The sequence below is a fragment of the Sarcophilus harrisii genome, chromosome 4, assembly GCF_902635505.1.
Source record: "Sarcophilus harrisii chromosome 4, mSarHar1.11, whole genome shotgun sequence".
In the NCBI taxonomy this organism is placed as follows: domain Eukaryota; kingdom Metazoa; phylum Chordata; class Mammalia; order Dasyuromorphia; family Dasyuridae; genus Sarcophilus; species Sarcophilus harrisii.
In genome coordinates, this window is record NC_045429.1 from 61634474 (window position 1) to 61654993 (window position 20520).

A 20520-nucleotide genomic window follows, 5' to 3' on the forward strand; every position below is an offset into this window, starting at 1 on the left:
GATATTCATTACTATCCCATTACTACAATGGAAAAAAACCAAAAAACAAATGTGAATTTCAACCCCCGTGCAATTATTATCAAGACTGGTTCCTCTCTATCCTTGCAGAGATGGAAGATTATGAGATATTGTCTGTACTATGAGTTCTTAAGAATTTTCTCATTTATTAATTTTTTCTTGAGGCTCAATTTAATCATTCTCCAATCATTTTACAAAGACAAAAAAACTAAGATAACCCCAAATTCATGGATTTGGGAATGGCTGTGATCTTGTATTGATCATTTCAGGGCTCTAGACAACCAATAAATTACAAAAATAAATATACGAATTAGCCAAAAGAATATAGGGACCATTTTTGGCCTCACAATACAAAATAAAGAAAAATGGACAGAACTCATCAAAAATTATAAAAATGTATAGAAAACAGCAACAAGATCAGATATAAAAGATGACTCTAAGAATGAGTATAAACTATGATGACAATGACAATAATTCTAATGAGCTGCTAAAGTTGAGAATGATGAGGCTGACAAGAAATGCTAAGGACAAGAGTAGAGGTTCTTTTCAAGTCATAGGAAAAAAGTAGAAACAGTTTGTGTGTGTGTGTGTGTGTGTATTATATGAATTTCAGGGACTACCCTATGCCAATTGCAGAGACAGATATTTGGTGATCAGTGTATTCCATAGGGGCAGGCATATTCCTAAAGGCAGAATCTTTCTTCTACTGTTTTGCTTTCTTCATAAAGGAGAACCAATGTGTCAACAAGAAAAGTGAGAACAAAAAGGGCTAGGAAAGTAAAACACAAAACGAGTAACTCATTGCCCTTGACAAATTTATATCTCTAGGACTAAAAGAAACTTGAAAAACCAGGAAAATCTAACTAGTGAACCAGTTAGGCTTTTTTGGAGAATTAGAAAACAACAGATGACAATGAAATCTAACCAACAACAACAACAACAACAAAAAAAGATTAGCGAGGTCGTGAAAAACTTTTTAAAACACATTAAAGGGATGATTACTATAAAAGCATATTGATAAAAGTAAATCTGGAAAATCCACCTAGAAAACATGTTAAACCAGACCAAACCACACTTCTTTTCTTTTTTCGAACAGGGAATGTCTGCAGCATGGGACAGTGACTATGAAATCAGATGACCAAAGTGTCTCTTGGGAGAGCCACTTAATCTCCCTGGTTCACAGCTCCCTTGTCTAGGTTTCTATATCCTTTTACAGCAGGAGATCTGCAGTAACAACACTTGACAAAATCTAACACCTTATTCTTAGAAACAAGATGGGAAAGACAGCCTGAATGCAAAAGTAGTCTTTAATTGCTTGTTATCAATTTGGACCAGGTTCTTTGGTACCTTTAAGAGCACAAACTTAAAATCTAGAGATGACACAAAGGTAATATCTAGCTGACACATTAGATGACTGAATTGCAATCAAAACAAAGATCTCTACAGACTAGATCAATGAGCCTAATTCAATAACATGAAATTGAAAGGAATAAGTTTAGGATTTTATAGTTTAAAGCTACACAGCAGCTAATCTGAAATAAATAAATGGAGGGATCAATAGATAAATAAATAAATGAGAGCACCTGCCTCCCTTGGATTTTAGTTAGGGTACTATACAAGGTGAAACAAAACAAAACAAAAACCCAGGTATTATATGAAGGATAACAAGGAGGATTCAAAAGGGATTCAAAGTGATCAAGGTAAGGGGCATTAAATCTTATTTTACTCTTGTCTATGTTTAGTTCTGGGTGATACATCACAAGAAGGAATTAGGGTTAGTGACAAAAGGAAAAGTGACAAAAAAGGAAAGTGACAAAAGGAAAAAACCCAGCAAATGATATGAGAATCAGATGACAAACTGGGATGCTCAGCTTAGAATAGAAAAAAAACTTAAAAGGGCAACATAAAAGCTATCTTCAAGGGAAAGAAACATTTATTAACAACTTATTGTGTACCAGGGACTGAGCTAGGGCCTTTAACAAATATCATCTCACTTGATCTTCACAAATATGCCATTATTATCCCCATTTTATAGCTGAAGAAGCTGAGGCAAACACAGATTAAGTGTCCAGTGCCATACTGCTTATAAATTCAGGATTTTCTGACTCCAGACCCATCATTCTGTCATGGTGTCACCTATCTCCCTCAGTTGCCTAGATGAGAGGGATATAACATGGCAAGGATAATTTTAATCCTGTTTGCCCTCACAATACAAAATAAAGAAAAATGGACAAAAGCTTAAGAGATAGTCTTCATTCAGTATGATAGCAAGAAAGACTTCTAAATAATGAGACTTATCCAAAAGTGTAATAGACTGCCTCATACAAAGAGGGTTGGCTCAACATATTGGTCAGAATCCAAAATAAAGTCTCTACAATCTTGCATGTTAAAGTCACTGTTTTCTAAAAATTGTGTTGCACAATGGGCTTGGGTTTATAAAAATAAATAGGTCAATAGCAGATTGTCATCTTTAAGACTTCTACTAAAATCATTTGGATAATGAAAATAGGTACCATTCTTTCTATTATTGCTCTCAAGAGGAATTAGACTAAGTGTAGAAGACTTACCTCTTGCACTGCTGAGTGGTTTCAAATATAATGCCAATTCCTCCACACATTTCTTCGCTTCCTCATAATGTTTTGTATCTTCTACCCCACTACACAAAGTAATGGGCTGCTGCTCAGGGACCTGTACACCAAATAGGACAGATTACCTAATTACCTAGTCCTTATACCACCCACCTATCAGGCTTATTATTTCAGATGCATATCATTGATCTTCTTAAAAGTGGGTGTATAGGTATATACTACCAGTAGCTCTGAAATGAATTTATCACATCAACAGGCCCATTGTAATACTCACCAACCCTATGCCTTGCTGAATAAAAGCACCATTCTCTGGACACCACCTGTCTATACATTAAAATCTATATAATTTTAAGAGAAAGAACTGTCTCATTTTTCTAGTTCTATTCCCTCACACTATGTAGTGTTCAATGTGTAGTGAGTAGCTAAAAAAGGATCTAAAAGCTAGAAAAATTGACGAAGAAGGTATAAAGGTTTTTGAAAGTTTTTAAACTTAAAAACCTTTATACCTTCTTCGTTACTTTTTAAGACATTGTCTATAGAAATTGGAAATCCCATTCACACATCTAAAAATCACTTCAATGTACATTGTATCCACATAGAAATAACGTGATATGGCAATTAAAACTTTTACAAAATAGATTTTTTTTAATATAGCACTATTTTTTCTTGATATTTTCCTATTCCAGAGCAGCTAAGTTGGTGTAGTGGTTAGAGCACCAGCCTTGAAGTCAGGAGGAGCTGAGTTCAAATCTGAACTCAAGACACTTAACACTTCCTAGTTGTGTGACCCTAGGTAAGTCACTTAACCCCAATTGCTTCAGCAAAATAAATAAATGAATGAATGAAGGATGTTTTGCTCTTTCTTATTAAACCATCATTCAAATAAATGGCTTTCCACCATTAATGAATTAAATTATAAAAGTTATGAAAAAATCCATCGTTCTCTACTGGCTCCTATTTGTTTGGAGAGGATGGATGTTGAACAAGAGAGCTCTTCTTAGACTTTCAGTTTAAGGAGGGGGCTCCGGAAATCATCATTTCTCACCTGGACTTCATCCCTGTTGCAGAAATCAATTTTCCTGCCCAATTAAATTCAGTCTGAAACACATGCTTCTGCAGTACTCCTTACCCCCTGGGACTTCTTCCTCTAATTGGAGAAGGTAAAGGATTAACATCAGAGAGCTCCTTCCAGATCCTCAATTTAAGGGAGGGTATTTGAACATTTCTCACATATCTTCAGGACTTCATCATGTTCCCCACATTGGGGTGCTCTATCTATTTCACCATCTCCTTTCCAGCTTCTTTTTACATACATTCCTGTACAGATTGTTAACTCCTTGAGGGCAGGGACGGCTTTTTTGTTTTTAAGTCACCTTCTTGAATTCATCTTATATATCTTGGCTTCCTCTCCAGGGCTAACTTCTCCTTGAAACTCCAGATTCATAGAGCCTGAAGAAAGAGCAGGCCTATTCCTTCCTGAGGCAACTAGAGAGTGTAGAGGAGAGAACACTGGGTCTAGAGGCAGCTCCTTTTCAACCAAGACACTTATTAACAGAGTAACCTTGGGCAAGTTACTTTCACCTGTTTGCCTCAGTTTCCTCAACTACAAAATGATAATAATATTTAGCTCTAACTTGAAGGGTTGGTGTGAAAATCAAATGAGACAGATAATATTTTTAAAGTCTTCATCACAATGTGTGGAACACAGCAGGCACTTAATTTTCAAAAAATGTACATTTATTTTTAGTTTAGTAACTATTGCTTAACTGTTTAATAATGGAACTGGAAATTGAAATGGATGCCCATCAGTTGGAGAATGGCTGAATAAGTTATGGTGTATGAATGTTATGAACTATTATTGTTCTGTAAGAAATGATCAGCAGGATGATTTCAGAAAAGCCTAGAAAGACTTGTATTAACTGATGCCAAGTGAAATGAGCAGAACCAAGGGACATTGTACAGAGTAACAAGATGATTATATTGGACTGTGATGGATTTGTCTCTTCCCAACAATGCGGTAATTCAAGGCAATTCCAATAAACTTAAGATGGAAAAGGCCATTTACACCGAGAGAGAGAAAAAGAATGAATGTGGATCACAACATAGTATTTCACCTTTTTTATGCTGTTGTTTGTTTTTCCTTTTAGATCTGATTTTTTATTTTTGTGCAGCATGACAAATGTAAAAATATGCATAGCAGAATTGCACATGTTTAATATATATTGTATTACTTGCTGTCTAGGGATGAGGATGTAAAGGGAGGGAAAAAATTTGGAACACAAGATTTTGCAATGTTCAATGTTGAAAACTCTGCATACAATTTGAAAATAAAAAGCTATTATTTAAAAAGACAGCCCATTCCAATACTGCTCTTAAAAGAAAAAGTGAATGTTGAAAACTATCTTTACATGTATTTAATTTCTTCATGACTCTTCCAAACTAAACAGAACCACTTTATATAATAAGAATCCATGGATTTTTATTACTAATGTTCATGTTTACATTATTATAGTAATTTAAAAGAAAATTTTCCTGGTTCTGTTTCATTCTGTCAGTTTATTCAAATCTCCCCATGCTTCTCTGAATTTCACAAACTGACCATTGGAAATCTACTAATTTGCTACTCTATGGCACAATTTATCTACTTCTATATGGCAAATTTATGGACCAAGTCCCCTGAAGGCATCTACTTTGTTCACAACTGTTGTTTTGTCAATATAGAATTATGCTGTGGATATTTTTGTTTTACAGGAACTTTCATTCTGTTTTGGAATTCTCTGGGGGTACATTCCAACTCATGGTTTTGCTGGGCTAAAAGGTATACGTACAGTACTTGGTTTTCTTTTTTCTCTATGAAATCCACCTACAACAACTGGGCTAAAGAGCTTTACCTGCCCTCCCATGGTCCATCCAACATTAACTCAGACTCAGACACACACACACTCACATATTCATTCTCTCTCATGGTCTGTGCTGCTCTACAGGGTTGTTTATCCAACTGCAAATTATTTGGAAAGCAGGTATTTTTCATCCACTTGCTTTTTTCTTATGTAAGTAGTCTATCCTTCTTAAAGTGACTATGGATGCCACTTAGGAGGCTCAAGTCCCATCTTCTTCTTAACATTTCTATTGATTTAAAGGGTCTGAGATAAAATCTCAGTTATATAAATTAGAACCTTTTTATTATATATCATATGGAACATTAATATTCTTGAGTTTGCATTTCATCTTTTGAATCTCTAAAATATAACTAATATTTATATAGTGCTCAACAAGCACTTTACAATTATGGTTTTTTATCCTCAAACTGGGAGGTAGGTGCTTTTATAATCTCCATTTTACATAGGAAGAAACTGAGGCAGATAAGGTTAGATGCCTTGCTCAGTGCCTGAAGCTCAATTCAAACTCAGGACTTCCTGATTCCAAATCCAGCATTCAATCCATCCTGCTACCTAGTTGCCTGTTTATTTATTACATTATGTTTATCAATTCTTTTAAACATGGATCAGCATATGCTTATATATATATATACTTTCCCCTTCAATTAAACTGTATGCTTCTTGAAAATAGGAACATTTTATTATTTTTATGTGTATGATTCATTCATATGAAATATATAAATTCAATGTGGTGAGCACCAAGGTCTGAATGATTTTTAGCTACCATAGTGACTGATGCATGGTAGTCACTTAATATAAATACATGGACTGTTATCCCTTTTGCACAAGCAGATCCCATCTTTTTTTTTTCCTGACCATACATTTTTTTCATATTCTTTATCCCACTTCTGATGTGTAATTCTTCATTGACTTGTGATGCAAAATAACTTGTTCACTCACATCCAATCATATCCCACCTCCCGTTGCTTTTTGAGTGACCTTAAATTTCTTTTTTTCTTTTTTTTTAAATAAAGCTTTTTACTTTCAAAACATATGCACAGATAATTTGACAACATTCATTCACCCTTACATAGTCTTGTTTCAGATTTTCTCCTTCTCCCCACCCCACCCCTAGATGGCAAGCAATTCAATATATTAAGCATGTTACAAATATGTTAAATCCAATATGTATAAACATATTTATACAATTCTCTTGTTCACAAGAGAATTCAGATTAAAAAAAAAAAGAAAGCGAGTAAAAAAACAATGCAAGCAAACAACAACAAAGAGTGAGAATTAGGTTGTGATCCACATTCAGTTTCCAGTATTCTCTCTGGGTGTAGGTGGCTCTCTTCATCACAAGATCATTGGAACTGGCATCAATTACCACTGTTGGAAAGAGTCATGTTCATCAGAATTGATAGTTGTATAGTCTTGTTGCCTTGTACAATGATCTCCTGGTCCTGCTCATTTCACTCAGCATCAGTTCATATAAATCTCTCCAGGCCTTTCTGAAATCATCCTATTGAGCATTTTTTACAGAACAATAATATTCCATAACATTCATATACCACATGAAAAAATGTAAAAAATGATCAATAGGATGATTTCAGAAAGGCCTGGAGAGATTTATATGAACTGATGCTGAGTGAAATGAGCAGGACCAGGAGATCACTATATACTTCAACAACAATACTAGATGATGATCAATTCTGATGGACATGGCCCTCTTCAACAATGAGATGAATCAAATCAGTTCCAATAAAGCAGTAATGAACTGAACCCAGGGAAAGAACTCTGAGAGATGACTATGAACCATTACATAGAATTCCCAATCCCTCTATTTTTGTCCACCTGAATTTTTGATTTCCTTCACAGGCTAATTGTACACTATTTCAAAGTCAGATTCTTTTTGTACAGCAAAATAACTGTTTGGACATGTATACTTATATTGTATTTAATTTATACTTTAACATATTTAACATGTATTAGTCAACTTGCCATCTGGGGGAAGGGGCGGGAGGAAGGAGGGGAAAAATTGGAACAAAAAAGTTTGGCAATTGTCAATGCTGTAAAATTATCCATGCATATATCTTGTAAATAAAAAGCTATTTAAAAAAATTCATATACCACAACGTATTCAGCCATTCTCCAGTTGATGGGCATCCACTCAGTTTCCAGTTTCTTGTCACTACTAAAAGGGCTGCCACATTTATGCACATGTGGGTCCCTTTCCTTCCTTTAAGATTTCTTTGAGCTATAAGCCTAATAAAAACAAATGCACAGTTTGATAACTTTTTGAGTATAGTTCCAGATTGCTCTCCCAAATGATTGGATCTGTTCACAGTTCCACCAACAATGTATCAGTGTCCCAGTTTTCCCACATCCCTTCTAACATTTATCATTATCTTTTCCTGTCATCCTAGCCAATCTGAGAAGTGTGTAGTGGTATTTTAAGAGTTGTCTTAATTTGCATTTCTCTGATCAACAGTGATTTAGAGCACCTTTTCATATGACTAGAGATGGTTTCAATTTCTTCACCTGAAAATTATTTGACCATTTATCAACTGGAAAATGGCTTGGATTCTTATACATTTGAGTCAAGGGCAGCTAGGTGGCACAGTGGATAGAGAACCATCCCTGAAGTCAGGAGGATCTGAGTTCAAATCTGATCTGACACACTTAACCCTTTCTAGCTATGTGATCCTGGATGAGTCACTTAACCCCAATTGCCCCAGCAAAAATAAATACATTTGGATCAGTTCTCTTATTTTAGAAATGAGTCCTTTATCAGGACTCTTAAGTGTAAAAATGATTTCCCAATTTATTTCTTCCCTTCTGATCTTGTCTGCACTAGTTTTTTGTTTGGTACAAAAACCTTTTAACTTAATACAATCAAAATTATCTATCTGGTGTTCAATTATGAGTTTCAGTTCTTCTTTGAACACAATTCCTTCCTTCTCCATAGATCGAAGAGGTAAACTATCCTATGTTCCTTTAATGTGCTTACAATATTATTTTTTTGTCTAAATCATGAACCCATTTAGCTCTTATCTTGGTATGTGGTGTTAGGTGTAGGTCAAGCCCTAATTTCTTCCATACTAGTTTCCAATTTTCCCAGCAGTTTTTGTCAAATAGTGTGTTCTTATCCCAAAAGCTGGGCTCTTTGGATTTGTCTAATACTAGATTGCTATAGTTATTGCTTATTTCATTCTGTGAGCCTAACCTATTCCACTGATCAACTTCTTTATTTCTTAGCCAGTACCAAATGGTTTTGATGATCACTGTTTTATAATATAGTTTTAGTTCTGGCACAGCTAGGCTACCTTCATTAGCATTTTTTTTTCATTAATTCCCTTGAAATTCTTGACCTTTTGCTCTTCCAGATGAACTTTCTTTGTTACTACTTTTTCTAGATCTGTAAAATAATTTCTTAGGAATTCTGATTGATATGGCCCTAAATAATTTAGGTAGTATGTCATTTTTATTATATTTGCTCAGCTTACCCATGAGCACTTGATATTTTTCCAACTGATTAGCTGTGACCTCAAATTTCAATTAATAATAAATTGACAGCCAATGAGCATTTTTAAAGCACCTGAAGATCTGCTGTGACTTTCACTTTATATTATTTGAAGCTCATACTAAGGTAAGCTCTGGTAACTCGATTTTTCAGATCAGGACACTGAGGCTGAGAGGAAAAAAGAGACAACAGCTCCTAAGTGTCTGAGGCCAGATATGAATACAAGCATTCTTGACTAGAAGGGAGACCCAATGGCCTCTGAGATTTCCTGTTCCCTGTAAGTAAGATCCCTGGGGGACCTTTTCCCCCCAACATCCCAGTTGTTGCTGCTGATACTTTATTATACTACAGAGATTTTAAAATACTAGGATTCTTCAACCAATATTAATCCTTCAACTGAATGCATATGCACATTATATAATACTTGTGCCTATTCACATATATTTTTTCCCATTAGTTTTTCCTTAAAACACACAGAATAAAGGAATGCACAACATAGGAAGTACATGGCCCATCCTACCTGAGCACCCACTAACTGCAGCAAGGCCGAGTTCACAGGCAGGAGCTCTATGTCGGTGTTGATAGTGGTCTGGTCAAAGGGGCACGCCTTGCGGTGAAGCTTGTTCAGGCACATCTTGCAGACAGTGTGGCCACAGCCGAGGCTGATGGGCTTTCGGATCGTTTCGTCGAATGTCTGAGTGCAAATTGGGCAGGAGAGGAAATCCGTCCATTGCGGAGCTTGTACAGGCATTGCTTAAGTAATTACAATTCACAACACAAAAATCTAAAGCACAGATTCCACTGGAATCAAATTCTTTCAAAAAAAAAAAAGTTTGTTTGCTTTTTAAATATCTTCTGTAAATACAGTCAGCACATAGTGTGAAATATAACCTGGAAAAGAAAGAAAAAAAGATTGTTTTAAGAGAATTTTTCAGCTTTGTATTTTAAAATACCAACAACAAATCCCATTCTCCCTTAAAATCTGGATCTATATATTTTATACCATATTTACATTTTATAGCATGTTTATATGTCAAAGATGGTATATTTGTAACTTCATAAAATCAAAGAATATTAAAGAAACATTAACAGATCATTCTTTTTTAACCACTCCATTTAAGGAAACAGACTCAATAACACTTAGTAAAATGGCTAGTAAATAGCAAAGTTTGGACCAGAACAAAATCTCCTAGTCTATGATGTTACCCAAATAGTTAAGGTTTTTTATTTTATGAAATGAATCATAAACCCAGAGATCAAAAGTTTAAAAAAAAAGTGAACTTTTTAGTTTTATTTTTCAGAGCTCTACATTTTTCCTGCTATATACACTGAAAAAGTACTATGAACTGACATTCATCTAAGTCATGAAGAACACTTGCAGATAAAAACTATTTGGAGTTTTTGAATGACAAAGTGATGATCCATAAAGGACCTAAGAGCCCAACCCAGGAAAGAAATTGGGGTGAGGAATCAACAGAGCAGGGAAATATGATACCATGGTGATGCTTTATAAAGAAGGTACAGAGTTAGAAGGTATTAATAATTTAAAACTACCATGAAGTTATTGATCACCAAAACTATGTTAGTAATTAAAAAAACATACAACTAGAAAAGGACTGGGTTTAGAAATTCTTAATTTGACAAAAACTGCTGTAAAAAGTACAAAACTAGTTGAGAAATTAGATTTCTTCCCCTGTTCCCTCTCTCTCACACACGCACATCAGCAAATAGGTATGTGACTTAAAAAAATAAAAGGTCATATCTTCACATATTTGAGAAAGAAGCTTTAAGTTATTACCTTGGCACATGTAGCACTTAAGAAATGGAGATGATCATAGAACATAAAATGGATTTTAAACTTTATAAAGGAAAAATACTTTTATAGATGAAAATTTAAAGATGGTTACAAACAAGGAAAAAGAAAAGAAAAAGACTTGTAACAACTATTGAAATAAGCTCTTTTCACCATTAAGGAGAATAAAGACACCACATTTGGACCCTAACTGACATGAATCTGAGGTGCTTTCAAAAGAATTACAAGAGGATAAAGACCGAAACTAAAACCAAAACCCCCAGTTAGATTAGATCAAACACATAAAGAAGAGATTTCTGCTGGAGGTGCTTTAACAGTGAGAGGCATCAATTTATGAGGCAAATTGATCAAAATGTTATCAAGAATGGAAATACTGAACTTTTTAAACAGAAAAAGGGGGGAGGGGTAAACAAGAAAACATCAAGAATTATCAATCCATAAATCTAACTCTCCCATCTATTCAAGTCACTGCGAAACATCTGTTCAGCATTTACTATATAGCTAAGCACTGTGACTAAAAGTATATGCAGATAAAGTTTAGATCTGATGGTGGAAGATGATGTGTAAAAGGGAGCTGAAGGGGGGGAGGGGAAGAGAGAAGACCTGTTCCAGAGGGACGGCACAGAATACAGACAGACATGAGTGTATCTGTAGAATAATGAAGATATGATGGCCTTCCTTAAAATGTAGTTCTGAGAGGAACCAGCGAAGTAGAGAAGCTGCAAGGGAACTTTCAAAAGTGAGAAGTTGAGTACTGAATGAACTTCTTAGAATTAGTTAGTTTCTTTGAGTTCAGCTTTTTTTTTCCCCCCCCCCCCCAGTTGAGTCCATGACCCCAGTTGGGCTTTCCTTAGCAGAAAGATTGCAGTGGTTTGCCATCCCCTCTCCAGCACATTTTACATCTGAGGTAACTGAGGCAGACAGGACTATTGCGCACTGTGGAGCCCCAAGCTGTCCTGGACAAGTCCCTGGGGCATGGTAGATTAGGGAGGGCTAATGGCCTGGGAAGGAAGAACTTCATACAGGTCATTTTGGGGTGAGGCAATCAGATCTGGTGACTTGCCCCAGTTCACACAAACGAGTAAGAGCCAAGTGTCTGGAGCCAGCACTCTGTCCACAGTATTGTCTCACTGCCTTTACATGAAATGAGCGCATCCTTAAGGAGGGTGAGCTCACGTCAAGATGGATGGTATCTTCACCATCTCACTGGGGTGGCCCCCATCCTCTCCATGGGCACATGGCTCAGGAGCAGGCAATGCTCACTCACTAGTAACAATCCACTGAGGCAGCATGCCTCCTGGGATAGACAGCTGGGGGGGAGAGGAGGGAAGAGAAGGTGTGCAGTCAGAAGGACTGATTCAGATTCCAACTCCAACAACTCCTGGCTAGGAGATCCCAGAAGAGTCGATTAACGTTTGCCTCCATTTTCTCAATTACAAATTGAGTATAGAAAGGAGCAGCCACTTTTCAGGGTTGATGTGAAGGTTAAGAAAGGTGCCTGTAAAGTGCTTAGTATGCCATCCAGCTACCTGTGCACATATAGACACACACACAGAATAAGAGAAGTTTTCAGACACAGCAGCAATGAGGTAGTGATTTGAGGGATGACTTTTAACAAGGGAAAATTTGGAGGAGGAAATCCATGAAGAAAAAGATGGGTAGTAATAACATTTTAAAAAAAGGACAACACTGATGAAATATTTTAAAATACACAAAGTCCAGAAAATGAAGCAAATAAGCATGATGATTATTACCATCACGTCAAATTTAATACATGTTTTGTTAAAATGAAACAAAACTAATGTCTAGTTCCAATCCTCATTTCTGCCCTTATTTGAAATGGGAAAACAGAATTGCCCCAAAATTTTTAAACAAAGAGTTCAGGGAAATGCATTCCGAACCTGGCGAAAAAGATAAGCCAAAATATAGAGGTATTCAAGACATATTTGGGAATGAAGTAGCAGTTAGGGCAGTTTAGCTAAAGGGGAGAGTAGCATAGAGGCAAAAAGTATTTGAAAAGGCTAGGAAAATGAGAAAGCAACAGACAGTACAGGACTTTGCATGTCAGGAACTTTTATTTGGTAAGCAACTAGAAACTCCTAAAGGCTTCTAATCAGGAGTAACCAGACAGACACATACAGAAGTAGAATAGGGGAAGGAGGACCCAACAACGTAAGTCCTCTTGGGAGGCTATTTTTAACAATTAAATGATTGAGGCCTATTCCAATGATCTTGTGAAGAAGAGAACAATCTACGCCCAGAAAGAGGTCGACTATGGAAACCGAGGGTGGATTACAACATAGTATTTTCACTCTTTTTGTTGTTGTTTGCTTGCATTTTGTTTTCTCATTTTTTTTCCTTTTTGATCTGATTTTTCTTGTGCAGCAGATAATTGTATAAATATGTATATATTTATTGGATTTAACATTTTTTACCATGTTTAAACATATACTGGACTACTTGCCAACTAAGGAGGGGGTGGGGGAAGAGGAAGAAAAATTTGGAACAAGGTTTTGCAAGGGTCAATGTTGAAAAACTATGCATGCATATGTTTTGAAAATAAGGCTTTGATAAAAAAAAAAAAGCTTATTTTTCAAAATACATGCAAAGACAGTTCTCAAGATTCACCCTTGTAATACCTAGTGTTTCACATTTTTCTTCCTCTTTTCTCCCAACCCCGCTCCTAGACAATAAGCAACCCAATATAGGTTAAACATGTGCAATTCTTCTAAACATATTTCCACATTTATCATGCTGCACAAAAATAAATAAATAAATAAATAAATAAATCAGATCAGAAAGGGGGAAAATGAGATAAAAAAACAAGCAAGGAAACAGCACCAAGAACAAAAAAAGGTGAAAATATTATGCTGTGCTCCACATTCAATCACATATTCTTATAACAGCAGCCATTTCTTCCAGCTTCAGGCCTTCACCTGATGCAGCATCATGCTCTTTTAGGGAAAAGTAACCTAGCCTCTAGGATAGAGTTGGCAAAAACCTCTGCAACCCTGCGCTTTGATGGGCCCTGCTCCCTTTCTGGGCTAGACTATTCTTAGCAGCCAATCCACTTTTCTCTATTTCTTCTTATTCTTCCCAGCAGTAGGTGGCAATAGAGAGCAGTCCAGCTTTTCTACCCAATAAGTGACAGCAGAGATATAGTTACCCTTTGCCACAGTTCTGAAAGCTATTTTTTTCCCCTGCTTTCTCTCCTGTCTTCTTCCAAACTTTTCTTGATTCAACAACAGGGGTCTCACTGAAACCTGACCTTAGATTATGGTTCACGATCAAATTTTTCATCCTTCTGTATTCAGATGAATTTCACTAGACCCATAATGACAGAATCAGAATGAATACAGATAGTTTGCTTCAGTAATTTATATTTAAATATTTGTAAGACTGTTAGAATAGTTAATCCCTCAGTTATTAACCTAACAGTTTTGCAAATATTTAAATTCAAATTACTGAAGCAAACTCTATCTCCATTCACTCTAACATTCTACAGCTTATGTACTAATAACTGACTGGTTTCAGAGCAGAACTTTGAGGTTAAACCTTTTATGAGCATATGCACTGACTGAAACTATGGCTATTTCCACAGAGAGCTATGTAGAAAAATTAAAAATTATTGTTGTTGTTCATTTGTTTCTGACTCTCCATTATGCCATTTGGAATGTTCCTGGCAAAAATACTAGACTGGTTTGCCATTTTACAGAAGAGGAAACTGAGATAAATAGTGTTAAATAATCTGCCCAAGGACCCATATGTGCAAAAGTGTGTATGGCAGCCCCTTTTGTAATGGCAAGAAACTGGAAACTGAGTGGATGCCCATCAATTGGAGAATGGCTGAATAAGCTATGGTATATTATTGTTTTGTAAGAAATAATCAGAAGGATGATTTCAGAAAAGCCTGAAGAGACTCATGCTAAGTGTACTGATGCTAAGTGAAGTGAGCAGAACCAGATCATTATACATGATTATATGATGATCAATTCTGATGCACGTGGCTCTTTCCAACAGTGAGATGATTCAGGCAGTCTCCAGTGATCTTGTGAAGAGAACTACCAGAGAGAGGACTGTGGGAACTCAGTGTGGATCTCACACACATAGCATTTTCACCATTTTTGTTGCTGTTTGCCTGCATTTCATTTTCTCTCATTTTTTTCCCCTTTGATCTGATTTTTCTTTTGCAGCAAGATAATTCTATAAATACGTATGAATATATTGCTTTTAACATATTTTTACCATATTTAACATATATTGTATTACTTGCGATCTAGTAGAGGAGGTGGGGTAAGGAGGGGAAGAAATGGAACACAAAGTTTTGCAAGGGTTAATGTTGAAAAATTATACATGCGTATCTTTTGAAAATTAAAAACCTTTAATAAAAGAAAAAAGAGAAAAAATTCAGATCTCCCTTATTCTAGGTTCTATCCACTTCACCATCTATCTGCTTCTGAGATCCCTTCCAATTCTAGACTGGGAATATTTAAGATTTGTACTAATTTAACTGACAAGGTTATTGTGACTGACTGTATACATGCTGGTGTGCAACTGAGTCTGAACCTACTTAAGTATTCACTTCGCCATCTAGGAGGAGGACCCGAGTTCAAATTTGACCTCAGACACAACACTTCCTAGCTGTATGACCCTGGGCAAGTCACTTGACCCCAATAGACTCAGGGGAAAAAAATGCTATGCTCTGTAGTTAATAAAAAAGTAAATCACAATGCTTTCATATATCTATCTAAGAGCACTCTTTGAAAGATTTATTAGTCGATCTTATTCATGGTATATTGGTTTAGAAACAGACAATTAAGCAAATGTTATTTTCCCCACCATGACAGAATTGGGATTTTGAAGAGTACTTAGAGCCTAATTTTTAGTTGTCTTAATTGTCATATTTGCTTAGTGGGATTTTTGGCTTTAATTAATTAGAGAAACAAGGCAGTAACATTCCTATACATGTATGTATGTATGTGTATATATATATATTATTGCTTAAGAAAATAGACGTGTTCAAGGGACTACATTACAGACACTGGAAATAGAAAGCTCAAACTTAAACAGGTCTTTGGTAGTTTGAGGAGATGGAGGAAGAAAGTGAGAAAATAAAGCAATTTGAAGAGGGAGAATGGAGTAACAATTGGAAGGAATCAAACAGTAGGTAGGGAAAGCTAGGTGACTCAGTGGACAGAGGCCAGATTTGGGCTTGGGAAAACTAGAGTTTAAATCTGCCCTCAGACACTAACTATGTGACCCTGGAGAAGCCACTTCACCCTGCTTGCCTCAGTTCCTCACCTGTGAAATGAACTGGAGATGAAAATGGCAAACCACTCTACTATATCTTTGCCAAGAAAACCCCAAATGAGATCACAGAACATTGGACACAATTGAAACAACTGAACAACAACATTCACTTTTGAATTTTCAATTTTAGTTTCAAGCATCAAAGCTCTCTGGAAATAGCCATAATTCAGTCAATACAAGTGTGATAAATAAGACTTTGGATCTGAGATAATGACTCAATTGAGAAGCTCACACAGAACCTGTATTTTTTTTTTTTTTTTTTTTTATTTATTTAATAGCCTTTAATTTACAGGATATATACATGGGTAACTTTACAGCATTAAAATTGCCAAACCTCTTGTTCCAATTTTTCACCTCTTACCTCCCACCCCTCCCCTAAATGGCAGGATGACCAGTAGATGTTAAATACATTAAAATATAACTTAGATACACAATAAGTATACATGACCAAAACATTATTTTGCTGTACAAAAAGAATCAGACTCTGAACTATTGTACAATTAGCTTGTGAAGGAAATCAAAGATGCAGGTGTGCATAAATATAGGGATTGGGAATTCAATGTAATGGTTTTTAGTCATCTCCCAGAGTTCTTTTTCTGGGTATAGCTAGTTCAGTTCATTACTGCTCCATTAGAAATGATTTGGTTGATCTCGTTGCTGAGGATGGCCTGATCCATCAGGACTGGTCATCATCTAGTATTGTTGTTGAAGTATATAATGATCTCCTGGTCCTGCTCATTTCACTCAGCATCAGTTCGTGTAAGTCTCTCCAGGCCTTTCTGAAATCATCCTGTTGGTCATTTCTTACAGAACAGTAATATTCCATAATTTTCATATACCACAATTTATTCAGCCATTCTCCAACTGATGGACATCCATTCAGTTTCCAGTTTCTAGCCACTACAAAAGGGCTGCCACAAACATTCGTGCACATACAGGTCCCTTTCCTTCTTTATAATCTCTTTGGGATATAATCCCAGTAGTAACACTGCTGGATCAAAGGGTATGCACAGTTTGATAACTTTTTGAGCATAGTTCCAAACTACTTCCAAAATGGTTGGATTGTTCACAACTCCACCAACAATGAATCAATGTCCCAGTTTTCCCACATCCCTCCAACAATCATCATTATTTTTTCCTGTCATCTTAGCCAATCTGACAGGTGTGTAGTGGTATCTTAGAGTTGTCTTAATTTGCATTTCTCTGATTAATAATGACTTGGAGCATCTTTTCATATGACTAGAAATAGTTTCAATTTCTTCATCTGAGAATTGTCTGTTCATATCCTTTGACCATTTTTCAATTGAGAATGGCTTGATTTTTATAAATTAGAGTTAATTCTCTATATATTTTGGAAATGAGGCCTTTATCAGAACCTTTGACTGTAAAAATATTTTCCCAGTTTATTGCTTCCCTTCTAATCTTGTCTGCATTAGTTTTGTTTGTACAAAAACTTTTCAGTTTGGTATAATCGAAATTTTCTATTTTGTGATCAGTAATGATCTCTAGTTCTGCTTTGGTCATAAAAACCTTCCCCTTCCACAGGTCTGAGAGGTAAACTATCCTATGTTCCTCTAATTTATTAATAATTTCATTCTTTATGCCTAGGTCATGAACCCATTTTGACCTTATCTTGGTGTACGGCGTTAAGTATGGATCAATGCCTAGTTTCTGCCATATTAGTTTCCAATTTTCCCAGCAATTTTTATCAAACAGTAAGTTCTTATCCCAAAAGCTGGGGTCTTTGGGTTTGTCAAAGACTAGGTTGCTATATTTGTTGACTGTTTTATCCCTTGAACCTAATCTATTCCACTGATCAACTAATCTATTCCTTAGCCAATACCAACAGAACCTGTATTTTCTCTAATTTAAGCATGTACTATTTTTATGGTGCTGTAGACCCTAATAGCTGTAGTTACTTTTTTAAAATATATTTTAGTATTCATTAAAAATATATATATTTTTGAATCCCAATTCTCTCTTCCAGTCGTTCCCCCATTGAGAAGCCAGCAATAAACCATTATGTGAAGTCATACAAAATATGTTTGATAAGTCATGGTGCCCCCACCAAAATAAGGAAGAAAAGTGAAAAAAGTATGCTTCAATCTGCACTCAGTTCCTCAGTTCTCTCTCTGAATATAGAAAACATGAGGCGTTTAGAATTGTCTTGGATTAGTATACTGATTAGAGTAGCTAAGTCTATAACAATAAAGTATGTATTGTATATATAACATTATAATTATAACTAATTATAGTCATAGACTAACATTGGGAATTTGCAAAAAATTCCAATTTCCTAATTTAATATAGATTACTGTACATTTTCCTATGTTCTGATAAGTTTTAATGAATCAAAAACGCTTAAGAAAACCAGGATTCCCATTTACCTCAAGGTTGTTTCATCAAATGAAATTAATATTTTATGTGATTCCACCAATGTTTCAAAAGTATTAGTCTCACATGACTTGGAGCTGGAAAGGACCTTAGATAAGGTGTCGATCAACCCTACACTCTACTAACTCTATTTTAACTATATAAAATAGAAAAGTTTTTGCTGAAACAAAACCAATGCAGGTAGAATAAGAAGAAAAAGTGTTAATTTGGGACAAAAAAATCTTCTAACAACTGATAAAGGTCTGATATTTAAGGAACACAAATATGTAAAAAAAAAAGAGCTAGTTCTCCAAAAGATAAATGGTGAAAAATCCAAAGGAAGAGTGTAGTGTTATGGGCCAGAACTCTATTTAAAACAAGGATTCTTACAAAGTGCTAACTCAGTAGAATTAATAAAACAATGGTTATCTAGTTTAGCATGGTGATTAATAGTTCTCTAGTTCAGTACATGTACTTAAGTATTGAATATAGTTCTACAAGATTCACACCTATGATAATGTAATTATAATAGAGCATATAAGCTGGGATAAACTTAGCCAGACAGATTCATTCCATCTTAAACCACCAAGATGGCTGGCTGTCCTGCATTTCCTCCACTGAAACCAAGCTAGCCGGGGCCCCAGGCAAGGAGACAAGAATTTGGGCTTTATCTCTGGCTATTCTTGTGGTAATTAAACTTGTGCTGAAACTAGGGCTGGTCCAAAGACCTCCAGCAAACGAACCAGAACACTACAGAATAGCTTTCAAAATAAAAAGCAATAATAAATAATAAAAAAATAAAAAGTAATAATCGAATAAAAAAATATTATAAATCATTAACAAGTGACTGACAACAACAAAAATGTAAATAAAAGAATTCTGAAGTTTCACTTCATCCCGGGGCAGGTAAAAATGACAAAAGATAAAAATGTTAAATCATGGCTGAGCTATAGGAAAAAGTCACATTAATACACTGTTAAGAGCTACAAATTAGTCCTGCTATTCAAGAAAATAATTTGGAATGATACTAAACAACAACAAAAACAAAACCTATTATTAGTATTACCAGCCAAGAAAGTTGCATGAATAGAGGCGAACTCTCCTAAATCTACTTCAGTAAAAACTTGAAATTCCTACCAGTCAGACTGTTGTTCTGTTTTGCCCAACTCTTTGTGACCCCACAGACTATAACACATCAGACAGAATAATGAACAAGAAATCCAACACAAACAACAGTTACATTAAGTGAAATAGAAAAGGAAGCCACAAGCAAATCCAGCACAAGAACAGGCAAATTTAATTTCCCCCCCAAAACTCATCATCATCTGAAATTGGCCCTAAATGTACCCAACAAAGAGTGAAGAGGACCAATATACAAACCAAGATTAATTTAGGTGTCCAGGAGCTCTCAAGTCCCAGATACTGGTATTCCAGTAGAGGAGTCCTGAAGATCCTGTTCTCTTAAGAGTTTGTCAGCATAGCAAAAGTTGAGACTAAGCAGGGATCCTTCCCACAAAACCTAGTCCCTGGCATAAAACCCAAAACAAGGAACTAAATTTGAGAGATCTGTAAATCAAAGAAAACAGCAACCAGTATCAAAAATACTGTCAACCCAGAGATTCCCAAAAGAAGCAAGTAACTCTAATAACTGTAAATAGAGACTCAAAAGGGGGTGGGGAGTAGGATTATCATATACTTTGATCAAGCAATCACTTCTAGACAAAATGTATATTTATTTGTCTCCCACAACAAGCATGTACACATACAAACACAGAATATACTTTTTGATTCTGAAGAGATGAATGAAAGAGGAAAAAGGTCTCATATAAACAAAAATTTTATAGCAATACTTTTTTTTAATTAGAAAAGTGATCAGATTAAAATGGGAGAAAAGTGACTGTCAAATGACTGAGTAATGACCAAAAATATTGTGGTATACATACTTCTCTACAATGCTCAGGACACAGATGTGTTCTGCTCTTTTTGGAATCTTGTGTGAAAATAGTTCAATAGTAA

The 20520-nt window shown here is 35.5% G+C and overlaps 1 protein-coding gene across 4 annotated transcripts in view; it reads right to left on the reverse strand.

Annotated features, from left to right (window-relative positions):
* The window catches only part of RC3H1 (ring finger and CCCH-type domains 1), a 71183-nt gene that overhangs the window by 33652 nt on the left and 17011 nt on the right, over positions 1-20520 (reverse strand). For all 4 annotated transcript variants that reach the window (XM_031936919.1, XM_031936921.1, XM_031936920.1 and 1 more), the window contains exons 2-3: positions 9529-9899; positions 2586-2706 (exon numbers count right to left, since the gene is read on the reverse strand). In XM_031936919.1, the coding sequence (XP_031792779.1) occupies positions 2586-2706; positions 9529-9759 (352 nt within the window). In that variant the 5' untranslated portion in view covers positions 9760-9899. The remainder of the gene's footprint in view (positions 1-2585; positions 2707-9528; positions 9900-20520) is intronic.